Source organism: Sardina pilchardus, chromosome 15 (genome assembly GCF_963854185.1).
Source record: "Sardina pilchardus chromosome 15, fSarPil1.1, whole genome shotgun sequence".
Taxonomy (NCBI): domain Eukaryota; kingdom Metazoa; phylum Chordata; class Actinopteri; order Clupeiformes; family Clupeidae; genus Sardina; species Sardina pilchardus.
This window is the reverse complement of record NC_085008.1, coordinates 25,815,108-25,831,454: the sequence shown is the minus strand read 5'-3', so window position 1 is coordinate 25,831,454 and position 16,347 is coordinate 25,815,108. Positions and strand designations below refer to the sequence as shown.

The window sequence follows — 16,347 nt, the reverse complement described above, 5'->3', positions numbered from 1 at the left end:
ATGTTTATTGTCAAACTGTTTGAGTCTTATTATTTTCCTAACGCAATACATTGTGTGTGTATGTGTGTTGTTTTTCCCACTGCACAATGGGAGGACATTTTCCCCACAAAACACCCATTAGCTTTTCACAATCTCTAGACTGTGTCATACAGACAGACTAACATGACTGGCCAGACAGAACTGGCAAGCAGGCCATTATCTACCTCGCTAATGAAATCTCTTGGTGATGTCAATATAATTTCACTGGGTCTATCAGAAGTCTGATTATTAACATTTGCATTCGTAATATGTCCCCTTTACATACAGTGGTGTACAGCATGAAGTACACAGCACCACTGTTCTGATTCAGTATCAACATATGAGCTGAACTTTTAAATCCACATTCTTTATGAAAACATTTACCTTACTCAAAAACTCACAGTAAATTCTACAGATGGGGTATGTAAACTTTGGGAAGCCTTTTGAAGAAGTCTGAGAAACGACCAGTGATGCAAACATTCCTTTAAAAAACTCCACTGAGAGGCAATTAATCAAAAAATATGAAAGCTTAACAGTGCGTGTAATTTTAAGATAAGATATCACACTCTTATGGAAATGACTCCTAATTTGTTTATGGTAATCAACTTTTTTCTCACCAGTATCTTTTAGTATAAAATATGCATCCGATCCTTGCTTCCTTTTTTTCAAACAGAAATTGTTTGATATATGGTGTTTCCGTTCACACTGAAATAATGGTTAGACGGTTGAACTGACTAACCTGTAATCCGAGGTATACATTTGACGGTGTAGATGCCACACTTCAGCATACGGAAAAGAATCAAAATAACACCTCAGCCATGATTGATTACCATGGCATGGCATGTCACAGATTACTGTGCATCGTGTTCATTATCGCAGGTCATCTCTCTTTAAACTCTGTGACGCAACAGACACCCCAGATGTCAGTCAGTCAGCGCCTGATTGGACACCGATCTGGGCCACATCTGGGCCAGGCACGCTCAACAACACGTGGCCGGCATCCGTCCCACATCCGCACTGCCAGTGCACCAGCCAGCTGCTATCAGGGCGTGGGAACGCTTATTTTAAACGCCCGGGCCCGTCTCGATGCGCCCGTGCAACGTCTTATGTTTGTGATGGTGGTGGTGATGCAAGGACAGCCCCGGGGCTGTGGGGCTCAGACAGAGCCAGAGCCCTCTGCGACGACCGGGAGAGAGGGAGAGAGGGAGAGAGAGACAGGGAGAGGGGCTCGTGAAGTTTGAGTGATGGTAATGATTCCTGCGACTCTTGGCCTCCTCTCATTACGCCATCTGTTATGCTGTCTCTTAATATAACTCTGCCACGTGTCAAAGCTCAAGACAGCAAAGCCAGCCTTAATGGAACACAATTAGACTTTAATCCAGCCTGTGTTTTAAGGCTCTCTGTTTCATCCAGGGTGATAAACTATAATGAACTGTTACACCGAAAATAGCAATTTTGGGGGCAAACAGCATCAGGAGGAAATGTGTCTGAATATGTATACAGGTCCCTTGTCGCAATGCAATTATAACTCTAAGTAGAATGTAACATACAAACTATTAGTGTGCAACAGAAATCTAATTAGTCCTAAATCTCCACTCTTACCCTTATTAAATTCATGTAATTACAAAGTTTCAGAATGGTGTTAATCTTTGTTAGTCATTGCATTATACTCCATTTAGAAGTGCACTGTTACCCTTAAAAGGCCATGTTATCAAGCGTGTGGCTAAAACAAGACGTCTAAAGACTTCCACCCATAGTTAAGGCTCCTCAGTAGGTGCCAACACAATAATACAATAAACACACTCTGTGCCTCCACAGGTCAGTCCAACTCTGGGAGTGCCTTGTGGCCATCAAGTAAATAAATAGCCCGCCGAAGCATTAGCATTGGACAGTCAATTGTTCTTTCAACATCTCTTTCCACTGGTTCCTCACCTAGAAGTATGACAGATAGCTCTGTCTGTGAAACGAAGGAGAAGATTTAAGTCGCCGCAAGGATGGTGATTACTCAGAGGAAAAAAATGCATGAGTGTGTGTGTGTGTGTGTGTGTGTGTGTGTGTGTGTGTGTGTGTGTGTGTGTGTGTGTGTGTGTGTGTGTGTGTGTGAGGGCTGGTTTGTGCTAATGGTTAGAAGAGCGAACAAGCCGAGGCACTCTGCGTTCAAACAAAAGGATTGACGATGAGTATGGCAAACACGACGAAGCGGATCGGTGCGGTGCCTAAAAGCATAGACTGCTCTCAACTGGCCTCCAGCATTGAAGTGCCTTTACTCATCCATACCTACATTACACAACCAACAGTGAATGCTGTTTCATTACCGTTCCTATAAATGATGCTCAAAACACAAACTACAGTACGATTTGCTGTTCTGTTTTTTGTTTTGTTTTTTTTAAGTAAAACTTTTGCCCTATTTATAACCTCTAACTTCATGTACAGTAAACCTTTTTCTTTGTAATGATCTAGAGCATCAGAACAGAGCATATCAAACCTCCTTGGTTTATTATCACCCTTCTGTAGATATAGCCATGTACTGTACTGTATGCTAGAGGAGGAGGCAATGTCCAGTATTACTGCTGCCGAACAAACAAAGACACCAACACAAGGAAGAAACCAAATAAGGACACGAGGGGAGGCAGGCCCTCTAAAACAAAAGGATTTCACAGATTCCATCTTGCTTTCACTGGGGTCGTGCCTCTGCACAGGGAACAGAGCACGGTGGGGATTGGCCAGCCGTGTTGGTGCTGTGATATTTTTATGCCCAATTAGGGGCGTGATGTGTTGTGAAGGTTGCCCGTGCTGAAATCATTTCCCAACCTTTTACTGGCAGCGCGGAGCCGCAACCTGCAAATGTTACGCCACAAACACACTCAGCAACAGCCATTTAGGTGAAAATGGCCATAATGTTAGCGGTCCTCATACTAACCAAAAAAGAACACTAAATTTGTCCTTATTTACACCAATTATCTGGCGCAGGTAAAAATACAGAGGAGGACTTTTGATGTGACTTCAGACAGCTACATCTCTCTTTGTCGAGCTATTCTTAAAAGGAAGAATGTATAATTTGGAGATATAATAAAAGACCCCTTTCTTCTTTCATTATTCATCTGAGGTCATTGTTCCCTTGGCAATGTGGTTGGTAAGATTTGCGGCTAATCAATGACATTCTCCCTTGATGAAAAGGGTCCGCGGGGCCTGCAGAGAACACAACACCACATTAGGCTGAACCTTGGTGCCGGTTCTGTTCGTAAAAAAAAAATGTACAGCATGCTGCCCTACTTATGTCCTTTTATTTCAGATATAAATACGGGAAGATGATCTGCCAGGTCAAAGGAATAACTTAAAACTGTCAAAGGCAGAAGGAAGATCTGGAGGAGGGGGGGGGTTGACTAAAGATGCAATTTCCCTTGATTCAGCTTTTACTTCAGCCTGCTTGTTTGCCCTTTCCTTTTCTGCAAAGTGTGTAGCAAATGGCAATTTGGGAGCGTGCAGGTCAGCTCTGATTGAAACAGATGACAGGCTGTCTGCGCAGCGCTCTTCACAGGCAATGAGCGTTGTGAGTTAGCCATCTCTGGGTCACCTCCTGGGTTTGTGAAAAAGAAAAAGCAATAAAAGGTACATCTTGTCAAGTGGCTCTGGCATTTTCAAGCACTCCCGTTTATTTTCGGGGCAATCTTGGTGATTAGCTGGTATGGCACTGTGAACACAAAATGCTTCTTTACATGCATAAACAATGGATAAGTAAGTGCCCCTGTTTAAATGATTCTGCCGTATGAAAACAACTTTGCTGCACCTTCTCGGGCCTCAACAAACAATAGACACAATGGCAGATACATTTTGGAGACAACTCCTTTTTAGTTTAAATATATGTTTCAAAATGTCAATGCCAGTGCCAAATTCTGGATAAAAGCAGCCTACATGAAATAGCCACTTCCACTAATCCATTCCATTCCTCCATGTATTGATATTGTAAAGAAAATTGCTTTTTTTTGTTTGCCTTGATGAAGTATAATTACAAACATGCTAATTAAAATGGCTGGGTAACAATTTGCACAAAACATTAGATGTGTGCTTAAACAGAACAAAACAAGATCAAATAAATAGTTAGTATATCTTATTGAATAGGTAGTAAATCTTATTGAACATTTCATTGGCTAATGAGAGTTTGCATACTGTCATTAGGCAGCATGAAAATGTATTTTATCCAATCAGGTTTCATTCTCTGCCAGGGTCCACCAGAGCTCCGCCCTCCAGTGTCTTTACTGCATCCTCAGTGACAATAGACTGAAAAATCTGTGTTTGTTTCTCAGATACAATCATGGTACGTTGGACCAGCAAAACGCCATACAGAGAAGACTCTCAGTACCACAGGCCTTTTAGGGGAAACAAGCTAGAATTGTATTGATTGCAATATGTAAGACGGGTAAAGTCCCACTTTACATGTCGTTTTTAATTCACAGGAGACTCAATCTTTTTACTAACACAGCGGTTATGAAGAAATATGTCTGACTCAGGCTGAAACTATGTACATTACCAACCTAATTTGCTTCCAATACTCCAGTGTTGAGGACTAATTTGGCTCATTGCAAAGCACACTATGGATCTTATGTATAACACTGCTTCAGCTCTAGGACATACGTTCATTTTTGAAGTGGTAGAATGAAGGTGTGACTTATCTGCAACTGACATTACGACATTGCCAAACCAAGCTAAACAGTCAGCCACACACACCAGTTTGACCATGAATTCCCTCTGTTTGCTAAATCAATAAACCTTGGTGAACAGTCAGGAAACTAGGGTACATTCTAAAGTATATGCACACATGATTGTGTTTTTCACTAGAATCTCATCGCTTTAGTCACTGCATCCTAATCCACCTCCATAACACCTGTCTATTCAGCTTCAGACTACCAAGTATTTTGTTACTGGGGCAAAAGAACATTGTCTTTGGGAACTGACCAGTACTCTTGACTCAGATTGGGACACTACTGTGTGCATAGAATGGGGTTGAGGTATACAACCAAAACCAGGATAAACACGACAGGTTGAGAGTTTAAATTGCATCAAATAGGATGAATGTAGTGTCAGGCACGATCGTACCGGGAAGCTGCACCAGTCATCACCAATGTGCAGAAGCCATTGCACCCTGCAGCTGGGCCTAATACGGACACACACACACACACATACAAGCTCACACACACAGACATACACTCACACACAGACACACATACAAGCTCACACACACAGACACACACTCACACACAGATACACGCACGCACGCATGCACGCACGCACGCACGCAGGCACACACACACACACACACACACACGCACACATACACACACACACGCACACATACACACACAAACACAGCATAAGGTTTGATTGACAGGTATGATTAGCCAAGTGTAGTACAAAGAGCAAGTGCAGTAAAACTGAATGGAATTGGGCTTTTGCGCCAGGCACTGTGGCTGTCATTTCTCCCCCTCTACTGTGATGGCTGTGCTTTGTTAAAGCCTGACAGCTAAGGGAGTGTTCTGTATCGCCTCAGCATAAGCATTTGTCCAAACAAAACCCCACCACCTTAGAAGGGGGCGCTATTACTAATGCATATTGATAAAGGATGAATACAGTGTAATCCACAGAATGAATACGGTGTAATCTACAGAAACACATTGGAATTGGGGTATCAAAAAGCAATTATGGCCGTGCAGTATTGATATTGATGAAATCACAGTTTCCAGACATTTTATAAAGGTGCCTGTTAGTCCCCGCACAAATGAATTCAGAGTGTGGCAACTGCGTGCAGTTGACTGGAGTTTATTCTCTCATTCTATCAACAGAGGCCTGGAATCCAATTATGAATGAGCAACTAAAGCAAAAGTCTGCTTTATATTGCCGAGCTCATGCTGTTCCGTACCATTAATCAATTCTCTTTTTTTTCCCACACAGACAATCAAATGTCCTACCCCATGACAATAAGGTGACTGTTTCATAAGAATTCTCCTCTCCTAATTTGCTCTCCACACATCTGTACTGTATTGTAACTATTCTTCACGCATAATAATGTTCATAACAGCCTTCATTTGTCTTATAAGCACTGAAAAGGGTTATACTTTGAGAAAAGAACTACAATTAGTCTCAGCAGTGGTGCTGGTCCAGGCTTCCAGTGTTTGGCCAAGAAAAACACACATGGCTTTTTGCTTCACCCTGTTCATTTAGGCATGAAAAACCGTGTGCTGTCGTTCCACTTAAGTCTTCTCCGCAGGCTGCGCTGTTCGTAATATTTCCTTGACAAAGTATATGGTTGAATGGCGCTGATGTCTAGATAATGTTTAGGAAACACAGAGCTAACTGAGTTCCGTGTGTCTCCTCAAGAGAGCCTCCTGCTGAGCTGCGGCAACCAGCTGTGCTGCTGTGCTGTTGTCAGAGATCAGTGCTGCAATCATGAAAAAGTTCTTCATAAGGCTCGGGGCTCTTTAAACCCCCCCAAACCCCACGTACCTCTTTCCCCCGGATCGTTTTAGATATTTATAGCACAGATACATTTCTATCCATATATCATTATCGCATCATTGTCATTCCGGCGGCGGCGGCGGCGGAGGCTCAGCATCCCACCTCCGGCTTTGCCGACTCCTCTATCCTGCCGTTACAGCCGCGAGGCTCGAGGGTAAGAGCGTGTTTGGGAAGGTATCGGACCAGGATCTCCAAATACTGCCTAGGGATTGGGGGGCCTAATCCCTGCGAAGCATAACAGGGCCTCTGACAGGGCACCTTGCCAAGCATGCTACTCTGTGTCGCTCTGATAGACTTGGCTCACTTGCGGAATAGGTGAACCCAGGAATGGGAATGCATTGTCAACATAAGCTGTGTTGGTGATAAAAAAAATAATAAAAAATAATGTCTCAAAATCAATTTTGAAAATCAAATTACAAGTGGCAAGTTTTTGAGGGTTTATTATGCATCCACCTGTCTTCCACTGCAGCCTCCAGTGACGCTGGCTGGGATGCGGAACATCAGCAGACGTTACTGGGAACAGGATGCTGTTAGTGTTTACTCTGGTGAAGATGATATCTCTGTGTATTTGTTCGTCTAATAGTCACAGCTGGCGGACCAATTTCTTATGCTGAGGCATGTCACTTCCTGGTGTTTGGAGAGGGGATGTAGTTGTGGAGGAACTATTTGTGGTTCCCCCGTGAGGCCAAACTCATCACGAGAACATGAGCTTGAATGTGTGATGCATTGTCTTACACCAGCTTGGCTCGTGTGCTTACAGTAGTCCCAGCACACTAATCAATGAACGCAATATCCATTATTAAAATGATCTCATATTCAATTGATCTCTGTAACATAAGGGCACTGTGCATATTCATGCATTGTGAATGATTTCACATTGTTCTGCAGTTGACACATGGCTCACAGCTATGGCCCTGAATGAACTAGCGGGATTTGCAAATCTGACTGGTAATAAGAACCTGCCGTTTGACCTGAGCTGCACTGAACTACACTGAGGGGAAATAGCATTACTGATGCTAAAAGGCCCGGTGCCTAACAAGACAGGAAAAGTTTACTTATATGATTTCAAAATGCCCCCCTCAATGGATCCAAGCCTCCAGTTCGGTCATCTCCTCTGTGATGAGATTAGACAGACTTTTGCTAATGCTTCCTTTATGTAGAGCTTTTGGTTGAAAGTAATCATGAATATAACACCAATTATCTTAAATGTTTATGATTACAATCAAGTGCAATTCACTGAACCCATCAAGACCACTTAAACATCTGATTGTCTAAATGATTCCAATGGCTCATAGTAAATTATTTGTAAATATGAAAAGGCCAAGGATCACAAAGCTTGATGGAGCCTGTCACTAGCGTGGCATCTGCTGGGTGTTGCAGAACGAGATTATTATAAAAGTCTGTTATGATGCACTTCACCACAACAAGGTTCTTAGACTCATCAGTGCAATCTGTCTTTCTATTTACAGTCTACAATGAATCAAATATGTGAAGGAAATGTACAACTCCGTACCTAGACTAGTCTCGCTTTCAGCTACAGAGGGCACAGACATTTGAAAGAGGATCTTTTAAACAGGACATCCAGCCAGGAAATGCAAAGAGAGCTACAAAATGTTGCCAATTATCCCTGTACACTGTTCTGATACTAGCTCGTCCAAATCACCACTCCAAAGTCTAAAACCGCAGAATCTGACGTCATATTTGTTCTCTGTCCTCCACCATTTGGGAAATCTGGCACTACTGCATGATTTGTTGTCTCACAGTAAGGATCAGAATACACTGGAGGAAGGAGTATTATGCCCTCTGTGATGATTCAAAATGTTCAAAACTAACTGCATTACAGATACTCTGTGAGGATTCTGCTCAAACTAGGATTAAACTTCTAATTCCCCTCAAAGTCATTTTATGTCATTTTAGGGGATTTGTCCAAAAATATGCAATAATGCCCACATTTGAATCACTTCTCTTGTTGCACATTTCATAATAAACTTTACTATTACACAACGTTATATATGAGGCCTTGTGTGTTTCACTATATCAGGTTTGCTCTCTTTTCTGTATCAACAGTTCTTGCATGAATGCAGAAATTGAACTCTGCAATGGTAGTTTACAGAGAATTTGCTATGCGTTTGCACCCACATAGTCATATGTGATGGGCCTGTATCTCCGAATAAATCACAAGATGAATTGGGCTTTAAAGGAAAGACTAAAAGGCACATCCTTATTTCCCTTTTACAAAATAATTTCAACAACGTCTGGTAATCACACTCAAATGTAGAGTCTGGCAAAGCAAATGCACCCCCGAACTAGACTCCTTTTTGGAGTAGCGATTTATATGGTAAAAGCACATTCCACATTAGCAAGTGATGGACCACTGCCAGCAAAGCAGGCCATTTACCATTTCTTCAATGCGACCACTTGTCATGGACGTGCCTGTGATTTATCAGCAATCATGACTCACTCACCCCAGTGTCATCCAGCGCCATGCCCGATGACTCCAGTTGACTTCTGCTTGAATTAATTCCAAAAAGCATAGTAGGCCTACATGCTACAGGCATCGCTATTTCTTTCATAAAGAGCCACTGTCAGTAATACCACAAAGTATTGTGTAGATCCTACATTAAAAAAAATCCCACTTATTTGATGGATTCTTGGCATGACGGTCTATGGTTTAGTTATTCAACCGATGCTGTCGAAAGTATACACACTGGACTTCCAGGACTTTCTCAAGTGAGAGGAGACCTGGTGGTCAGAAGGGAAGTCTGTGGGCAGCAGAGATCAGGATTGAAATGTTTTCTCCAGGAGGGAGTTCAGAAGGCAGCATGTCTTAACGAGGCTCCAGCACTTAAACCCTGCATCCCTCTCTCCCTCTCTCTCTCAATCATTCACTCTGACACCTACACTCACTCCCCACCTGCATCTCCACCGCTCCCAGCGAAAGCTATTTGATCTCAAATCATTTCATAGGACTGTGTGCGCTGAATAATATGTTCATAAGTTGGTCTCCGGCTGTAGCCATGCAGGCCGTTGATGGTAAACAATGATATAAGATCCAGACTCATAATGTGACTGTCACAGTGGTATATTTTCAGTGCTGCATGCATTGTTTACATCTGATGAGTGGCAAGACAAGGAAACAAGCCAGACACACGCACACACACACACACACACACACACACACACACACGATTGGGCAAGATAATAAGATTTGCATCTACTGTATTGTGCACCAAAGGTAAATGAAATGAATAAAAAAAAGTCTCCAAGAGCAAACAATTTGTTGGCACTGAAATGGTGGTATTGTTTGTGTGCATAGACTACTCTAGATGATTTTAACATACTGTACTTCACTGCCCCACATTCTCACAGATTTGAAAGTACATAGGCGTAAACGTTTAAAATGTCTAATGAAATCACCTCAGATGTCCAAACGCATTGTCTACATTGGATTTTAAATCCTCATAATTGTACTTTATATAATGCACATTGATCATTGTAATGCACTTCAAATGTCGGGCATAGAGCTCTCGCATGGTATCATGTGCTTCATATTAGGGATCACAGGCTTTAGTGGTCATTGTAGGCACCTTCCTTTGAGGCTCATCTCCCAACCTCGAAATTATGCCTAAAGCAAATGCATTCATAAGCATTAAATATAGACATCTGAGTCTGAATGCAACTCACGGAGAGTGCTAATCATAGAGGGTTCTATGTACAGTAGGTCAAGTGTAGCACGTTGCATAATCCCATCTCTGTAGGAGGCCCTATTAAAAAAGAGTTATCAGAGATGCCTTTTCAAAGGTATCTGGGTCAGATTTGATGTGTGAGAAATTAAATACGTACAGGCAGAACAGTCACATTTCTCTTTAAAAGCACTGCTACAAGGCCACGACCGTTCACCATGCCCACATTAATCAAATAAAGTAAAATGAAATAAAATCCTGTTGCAAGGCCATTTAGCATGTCTTTATAGAAACAAACATTGTGAAAGCAGCTGGTGGGACATGAAAGGGAAAGGGTTTATAACCAGAGGACACCATGTGCAGCAGTCAATGCAGAGTATGATATAATGAATCCAATCAATGTACATGAACATGGCTGTCAACCTGAATTTTACTGCATAGCAGTCTTTGTAATTGCACGATCAACTGGAGAAAATTCCCTGAATTGAATAACCTGGAGGAATATGAATAAGCGAATAGTGTTGTCGGAAGTGTAATCGGAAGTGTTGTGATGCTCACTGCACATTATACTATATTTTATCAACAATCCAATGCAGCTATTCTGTTTATTAATAATATTGGTATACTACTTACATTATATTGTATATATACTGCAATGCATAACTAAATATACAATATACAATGCATAATAAAACCCTTATGAGATCTTAGTTATTTTAGGCAGAATCTTTCAATAACACTCAGAAGTTATATATTTCCGACAATCACATTATAATGCTGTTATCCACGACTGTGCTCGATATGAAAGCACCATTTCACAGGGATCATCTGAAAAGCCTTGCAGGGAAACCTAATAATGAGATAGAAATGCAACCCTTACCTCTTACAGTTAACTGAATGTTCTTGGGCTGTATGTTGCGTTTACTCTGGATCGAGCAGGTATACGGGCCATCGTCTGTTACATCCACTTTTTGTATCTGAAGGCTGTATTCATGTTTGTCCCCAACACTTGTTACGATGGACACCCGAGGATCTCCTGACCATTTGTCAGTCCCAGCGTAAATGATACTAGAGCGGTTCAACCATGCTCCTTTCGATTTTCCATCCAACAGGTAGCATCTGAAAGGACAGCGAAAAAGAAGAGATTAGAATCCAAGGGCCCAATGACTATAGAAAGCTTTCAAGATTTACACCTGGCCATGTATGTGCGCATTGGACGGCTGAAAAGGCATGATGGCGTCCTGTATTGTAAAATATCGATTGAGTTACAAACCACACAAATACACTACCACACCACTCAGAACTGTTTATCAGTAAGCATTGGAGTGGTATATGCAATGCCAGTAGCATTCTCTGTGACACTTTTATATTATCTTTTTTTTTCCATGCAGCCTCCAAACTGACAGCTATAACGTTGCTTTTAAGGGCCTTAAAAGAGACGCAGTGAAATAATATATTTCATGTAGTATGCCAGTGCATAAAGTACAGTATAATCCGTACATAGACAACATTTCATGTCATGTTATTAGAATCATACATAACCAAACAGAAATAAAAAGTGGCAGTTCTTGTCTACCGCACAAAGTAAACACCTGGAGCGTCATCTGACAGAACTGCCAAACGTATGAAGTACAGTTTGCACATTTCCTATGAAGTACAGTTTGCATAGTTTCTTCCTCTCCAGTGAGCAGTATAAAAGCCTGATCAAACTCATCTTGAGGTAGAAACCAAACAGAAGCTCCTGTCAGCAAGATTAGTGCCAGGCAATAGAGTTTCTGCTTTGCTTTGTCTTTTTGTGCCTATTTTAAAATACCTCCTTCCTTAGTCGCATCATAAATTAGACTGATACAATCATTTCAGAAGTCTAGACTTTAACGTAAGTTCAACACAGCCACGCTTGACGAGAAGAGACCTATTGCATTGTTCACTTATTCAGTTAATGACTTGGTTACTCACTGCTGGTTTGAAAGATTTTTTTCAAGTGGCAGTCTGCTCAAACTCAGGTTGAGTTCATTTGGTTCAGTTCATTAGATACGGCTGCCACAAGGACAGCGTGGTCATTGTCTGACAACTTATTGTTCACGTTGTTGTCATTTTAACCACACAAAGCCAAACAGCAGCCACAGCTAAAGGTGGACGGTAGTCTGGCTCCAACGTTGAGGCCCTGCGACTAATGAGCTCAAAACGTCCACAAGACAAACAATGGCCAGAGTCTCACCCCTCTGTGTCTGTGTGCGTCCAAAAACAGGCCTCGGAACAACTGCTGCGAACGAGGCCATTACAGAGCTTACAGCATTTCACCAATCACCAGGGGAAAGAAATATGACACCTACGGCTTCTGTGTTTGTTTCTTAATCAAATGACGAGCCATTAGAGCCATCGGTTACAGGGCAAAAGTTTCAGTGTGTCAACTAACATGGTGATTACAGTATCTCTGTTTCAGTCCACTCAATATCGCTGCATTAGCTGTCCTGCTTAGTGGTCAGACAGTTGCATGCTGCTGGCGTGTGGTTATTTATCATGGAGGAATTTGCTGGTAAAGAGCCCATCATGAATCTAAAAGGGGATGGGCCTGGGACACCAGAAACCACTGCTGAGCCTACTGGAGGTGTTGTGGGCCTTATTCAATGAAGCACCAATGAAGGGAGGTGCCTGCTTGATAACCCCCGGTGAAATGCTCTCACAAGCTGCTCTGTAGATGCTGTTGTTTGCCCACAAAGGCTCCTTTGTTGTTTTTGTTTTTCGCTTGTGATGGTAAATAGGCCTGGTTATTGATTAGCCACTGTGGAACTCTGGGAAATGCCCTAAAGCTCTAGGAATTTAATACTTATCCTGTGTGTGTGTGTATCTGAAAATACTGATGGAGTAAGACAAGTCAGGCAGTTTTTGGACTCTACCGTTTATAAGTTTAAGGAGAAAGACGGGCAATTTCTACTTGGATCTTGATCACTAGACGTTGCAGAGTATGGTCGGTAGGGAAATCGATGGTACGTGACGGTGCAAACCTTTGAATTCAAACAGTTTCTTCACAATTAATGTGTGGAAAATTTTGTTACTTAAGGCTTGTTCATGTTGCACTTGCACAGAACTTTTAATGAAATTTTGAATTTGTTAAAGAGGCAAAAAGGCACAATTAGATGATGCCCCCAGACCTACAGTATCATTATAGCTCACTGGGAGCACTGGCCATTAAGTGTAGCTACTCCAGTTCGGTTAGTTGGTCGTTTTTTTTTCCTATTGACAGTAGCGATCAAGATCTATGTAAAAATCTCCTTCGAGTGTGCTCTGATTGGGCCCAGATTTGGGGTAGACCTGTGCCACCATGCGACCGGTTCCGTAGTCAACTGTCATTTTGCTGAGAACCTCCATGAAAATGGCCTCATCTGCATTCATTTGCCCCCAGCGCCATCATCAGAGGCTCCAGCATCAGAGAAGCGTTTGCACCCACGATGAAGCCAGCCCTGTCTTTAGAGGAACACAGACGCCAAGATTTCCTTTGGTAACACAGGAGGCACCGTTAATTATTTCACTGACCCCGGATCACACCTTCTGCTGTGCCATTTGCATATGAAACACTCTTTTAATATTATTTATGCCGATTTTAGAGGAGATATTCTCTAAAGTGCCAGTTCGTTAGTACCGCTGCATAGCCTCCGCAAGTCTACAGCACACTTCTGTACATGACAGTCTTTTATTTTCAGTTATGCAACAAAGAAAACACTGTGGGCATTTTTCATCAATTTCAGAGATCAACCTTTTATCACCTTCATGGCACACTATGGAAGCTATTATGTGAGGCAGATTTTAATCCCTTTATCCAGACTCATTCAAACATTTGATAGTGAACTGTAATTATGGCTAGGACATAGCTTGACCCAGATTCACATCTTCTTTTGAAACCTCATCTTTCCAGTTGACTGCTTCATACACAAAACCTCAGCTGGTTTCCCTGCCCCGACATATGGAACAGAATTCCATAAGGATGTAGGCTACAATCTGGTAAGGGCTTTGCATTTGGTTAAAGGAGGCCAAGGATGCATAACTTAAAAGAAGACTTCCCTGGACACACACCAAACATTATTTTGCTGTGTGTGATGTGTAGATCTGAAGTAATTATTTAATGTGATAGATATAATAATATGTATTATATATCTAATAACCATAGTATATAGTTAGCCTGCAGAATTACAAAAATGTCCAGATATTGGAAAGGGTTAATGATAATTTTTGTTGTTTTACATCTGCCTACTAATCAACTATATTTAATACAGACTAGCAGACCTAACATTATGTATTACTTGCATGAGATTGCATGCATGGTGATAACATTTTCACAGTTTTCTGTACAATCTCTTTCAGGAGACTTTGAGGAATTTCTCTATCCCATTTGAGACCCAACGGTTCCCAGAACAGACGGTACCAAAGACTTTGTTCTCCGGCAATATGTCACCAGGGCATATATAGTACTTCAGTAAGCCCAGAGGTTTAACCGGCATGTGGTATCTCTCCAAATCCATCACAGCATCACCTATTGGCTTGCCCTGTATCATGGATTATACATGATCATACCTGTAGAGCTGTCAAACTGTGAGATAATAACCTACATCAAATACACTCCGCATGTCCCAACTCATGAACAAAGAGTTCCTCAAAAGGTCAGGGGGCATAAAGCCATGGCAACACAAGCATTATGTATAGCTTGTAGGAGGCAGTTCACTTTATGTTGAAACTATGTATCACCTCTCATTGTAAATTGTATTGGACAAAAGTATACATGTCATTGATAAATGTTAATGTTATGGTAACTGCATTGCTTCTGGTTAATTACATTCATTATAGAAATGTCGACAAATGTGGACAATATTTAAACTAAAATCTAATATATCTATTCATCTCAAGCCTTTTTCAATTTTGCCCAGGTAACTAAACGATTTGAGTTATAGTAGATGGATTCCTCTGACTTTCTTGAGACTTCTTCTCTTGAGGTGCACCATCAGGTTCTTCATCATGCAGTGTTCATGAGATTGCCTCATATTACTCTAGGGCAATGACTCACACACCAATAGAAGAGGCAGTGTGTGTGTGTGTGTGTGTGTGGGGGGGGGGGGGGGGATAAGAGTGTTATGTCTTCCATGTGAAATCTGGAATAGCATCCCAGGCCCCTTAATCCCAGAGGTAATCCGCGTGATTGCAGCCTGGGGGACCTCGCTACTGTATGTGACACTGCCACCCATAATCCAGCGTCAAACCTGCAGAGATTGTCGCTCTAGATAATCATGCTATTGGTTTTTGGCTGAATATTATTGAGTTCCAAAAATGTAAGTAGAATGGACCTAATAGATCGGAAACTCTATTTGGAAGATAACTATCTCTATTTTTGGTTGCACTTTACCTGAATTGTCTATCCACAGATGCTCAGATTATCAGATATTATGACACTCTGGTATCTAGGCTACACGTTGTGGTTAAGGTTAGGTTATAGGAGTTGACTTTGATTATGGTGATGTTCAGCAATTGTTCAATGACTATTTCACACACTGAACTTGAATGTGAACAGATGATTCATTAACTCTATGTGGGTGGTATAAACAGTGAAATAATATCTTACTGTACATATACATTATCCTTATTGATCAATCTATTTTCCGCCTATTTAACTTTTATTGATACCTTTAGTAAATAATTCCCCCGTTGTGCTGATTTCTAAGAATGAATACCTTGAAAAACGGCAATATCCATGGGTGTTATTGAATCCCACGACCTCAGATTCACCCGGCCTTTGTTTAATGCAGATGGCTGCCGCTGGGGACTGAACAGCAGAGGTTTCTCTGAAGCCCCATGCAGTCAGCCAGAAGCACAGGAAGACTTCAAGTACATACAGGTGGGAAAACATGCAGGGTCAATCACTTGGTCATACTAGCGTCGGGCTTCAGTGAGCAGAGAGAGTGCCAATGGAACAGAGGATAACTGTGTGTAACAGCTGGAAAACTGGTTTTGCAACCAGAGACAGAATGGACTGTTAGCTTCATCAGTCCAAACACATGGTACCACAGACTAGGGTTTTGTTTGACTTTCACAAACTAAATACCACAGTGTCAAAGAATCGGCCCAAGGATAATATCAAGGTTAAAGTGTT

At 41.7% G+C, this 16,347-nt stretch overlaps 1 protein-coding gene across 2 annotated transcripts in view; it reads right to left on the bottom strand.

The window, feature by feature from the left end:
- The window catches only part of negr1 (neuronal growth regulator 1), a 110,055-nt gene that overhangs the window by 72,781 nt on the left and 20,927 nt on the right, over positions 1–16,347 (bottom strand). For both annotated transcript variants that reach the window (XM_062556103.1, XM_062556104.1), the window contains exon 2: positions 11,092–11,330. In XM_062556103.1, the coding sequence (XP_062412087.1) occupies positions 11,092–11,330 (239 nt within the window). The remainder of the gene's footprint in view (positions 1–11,091; positions 11,331–16,347) is intronic.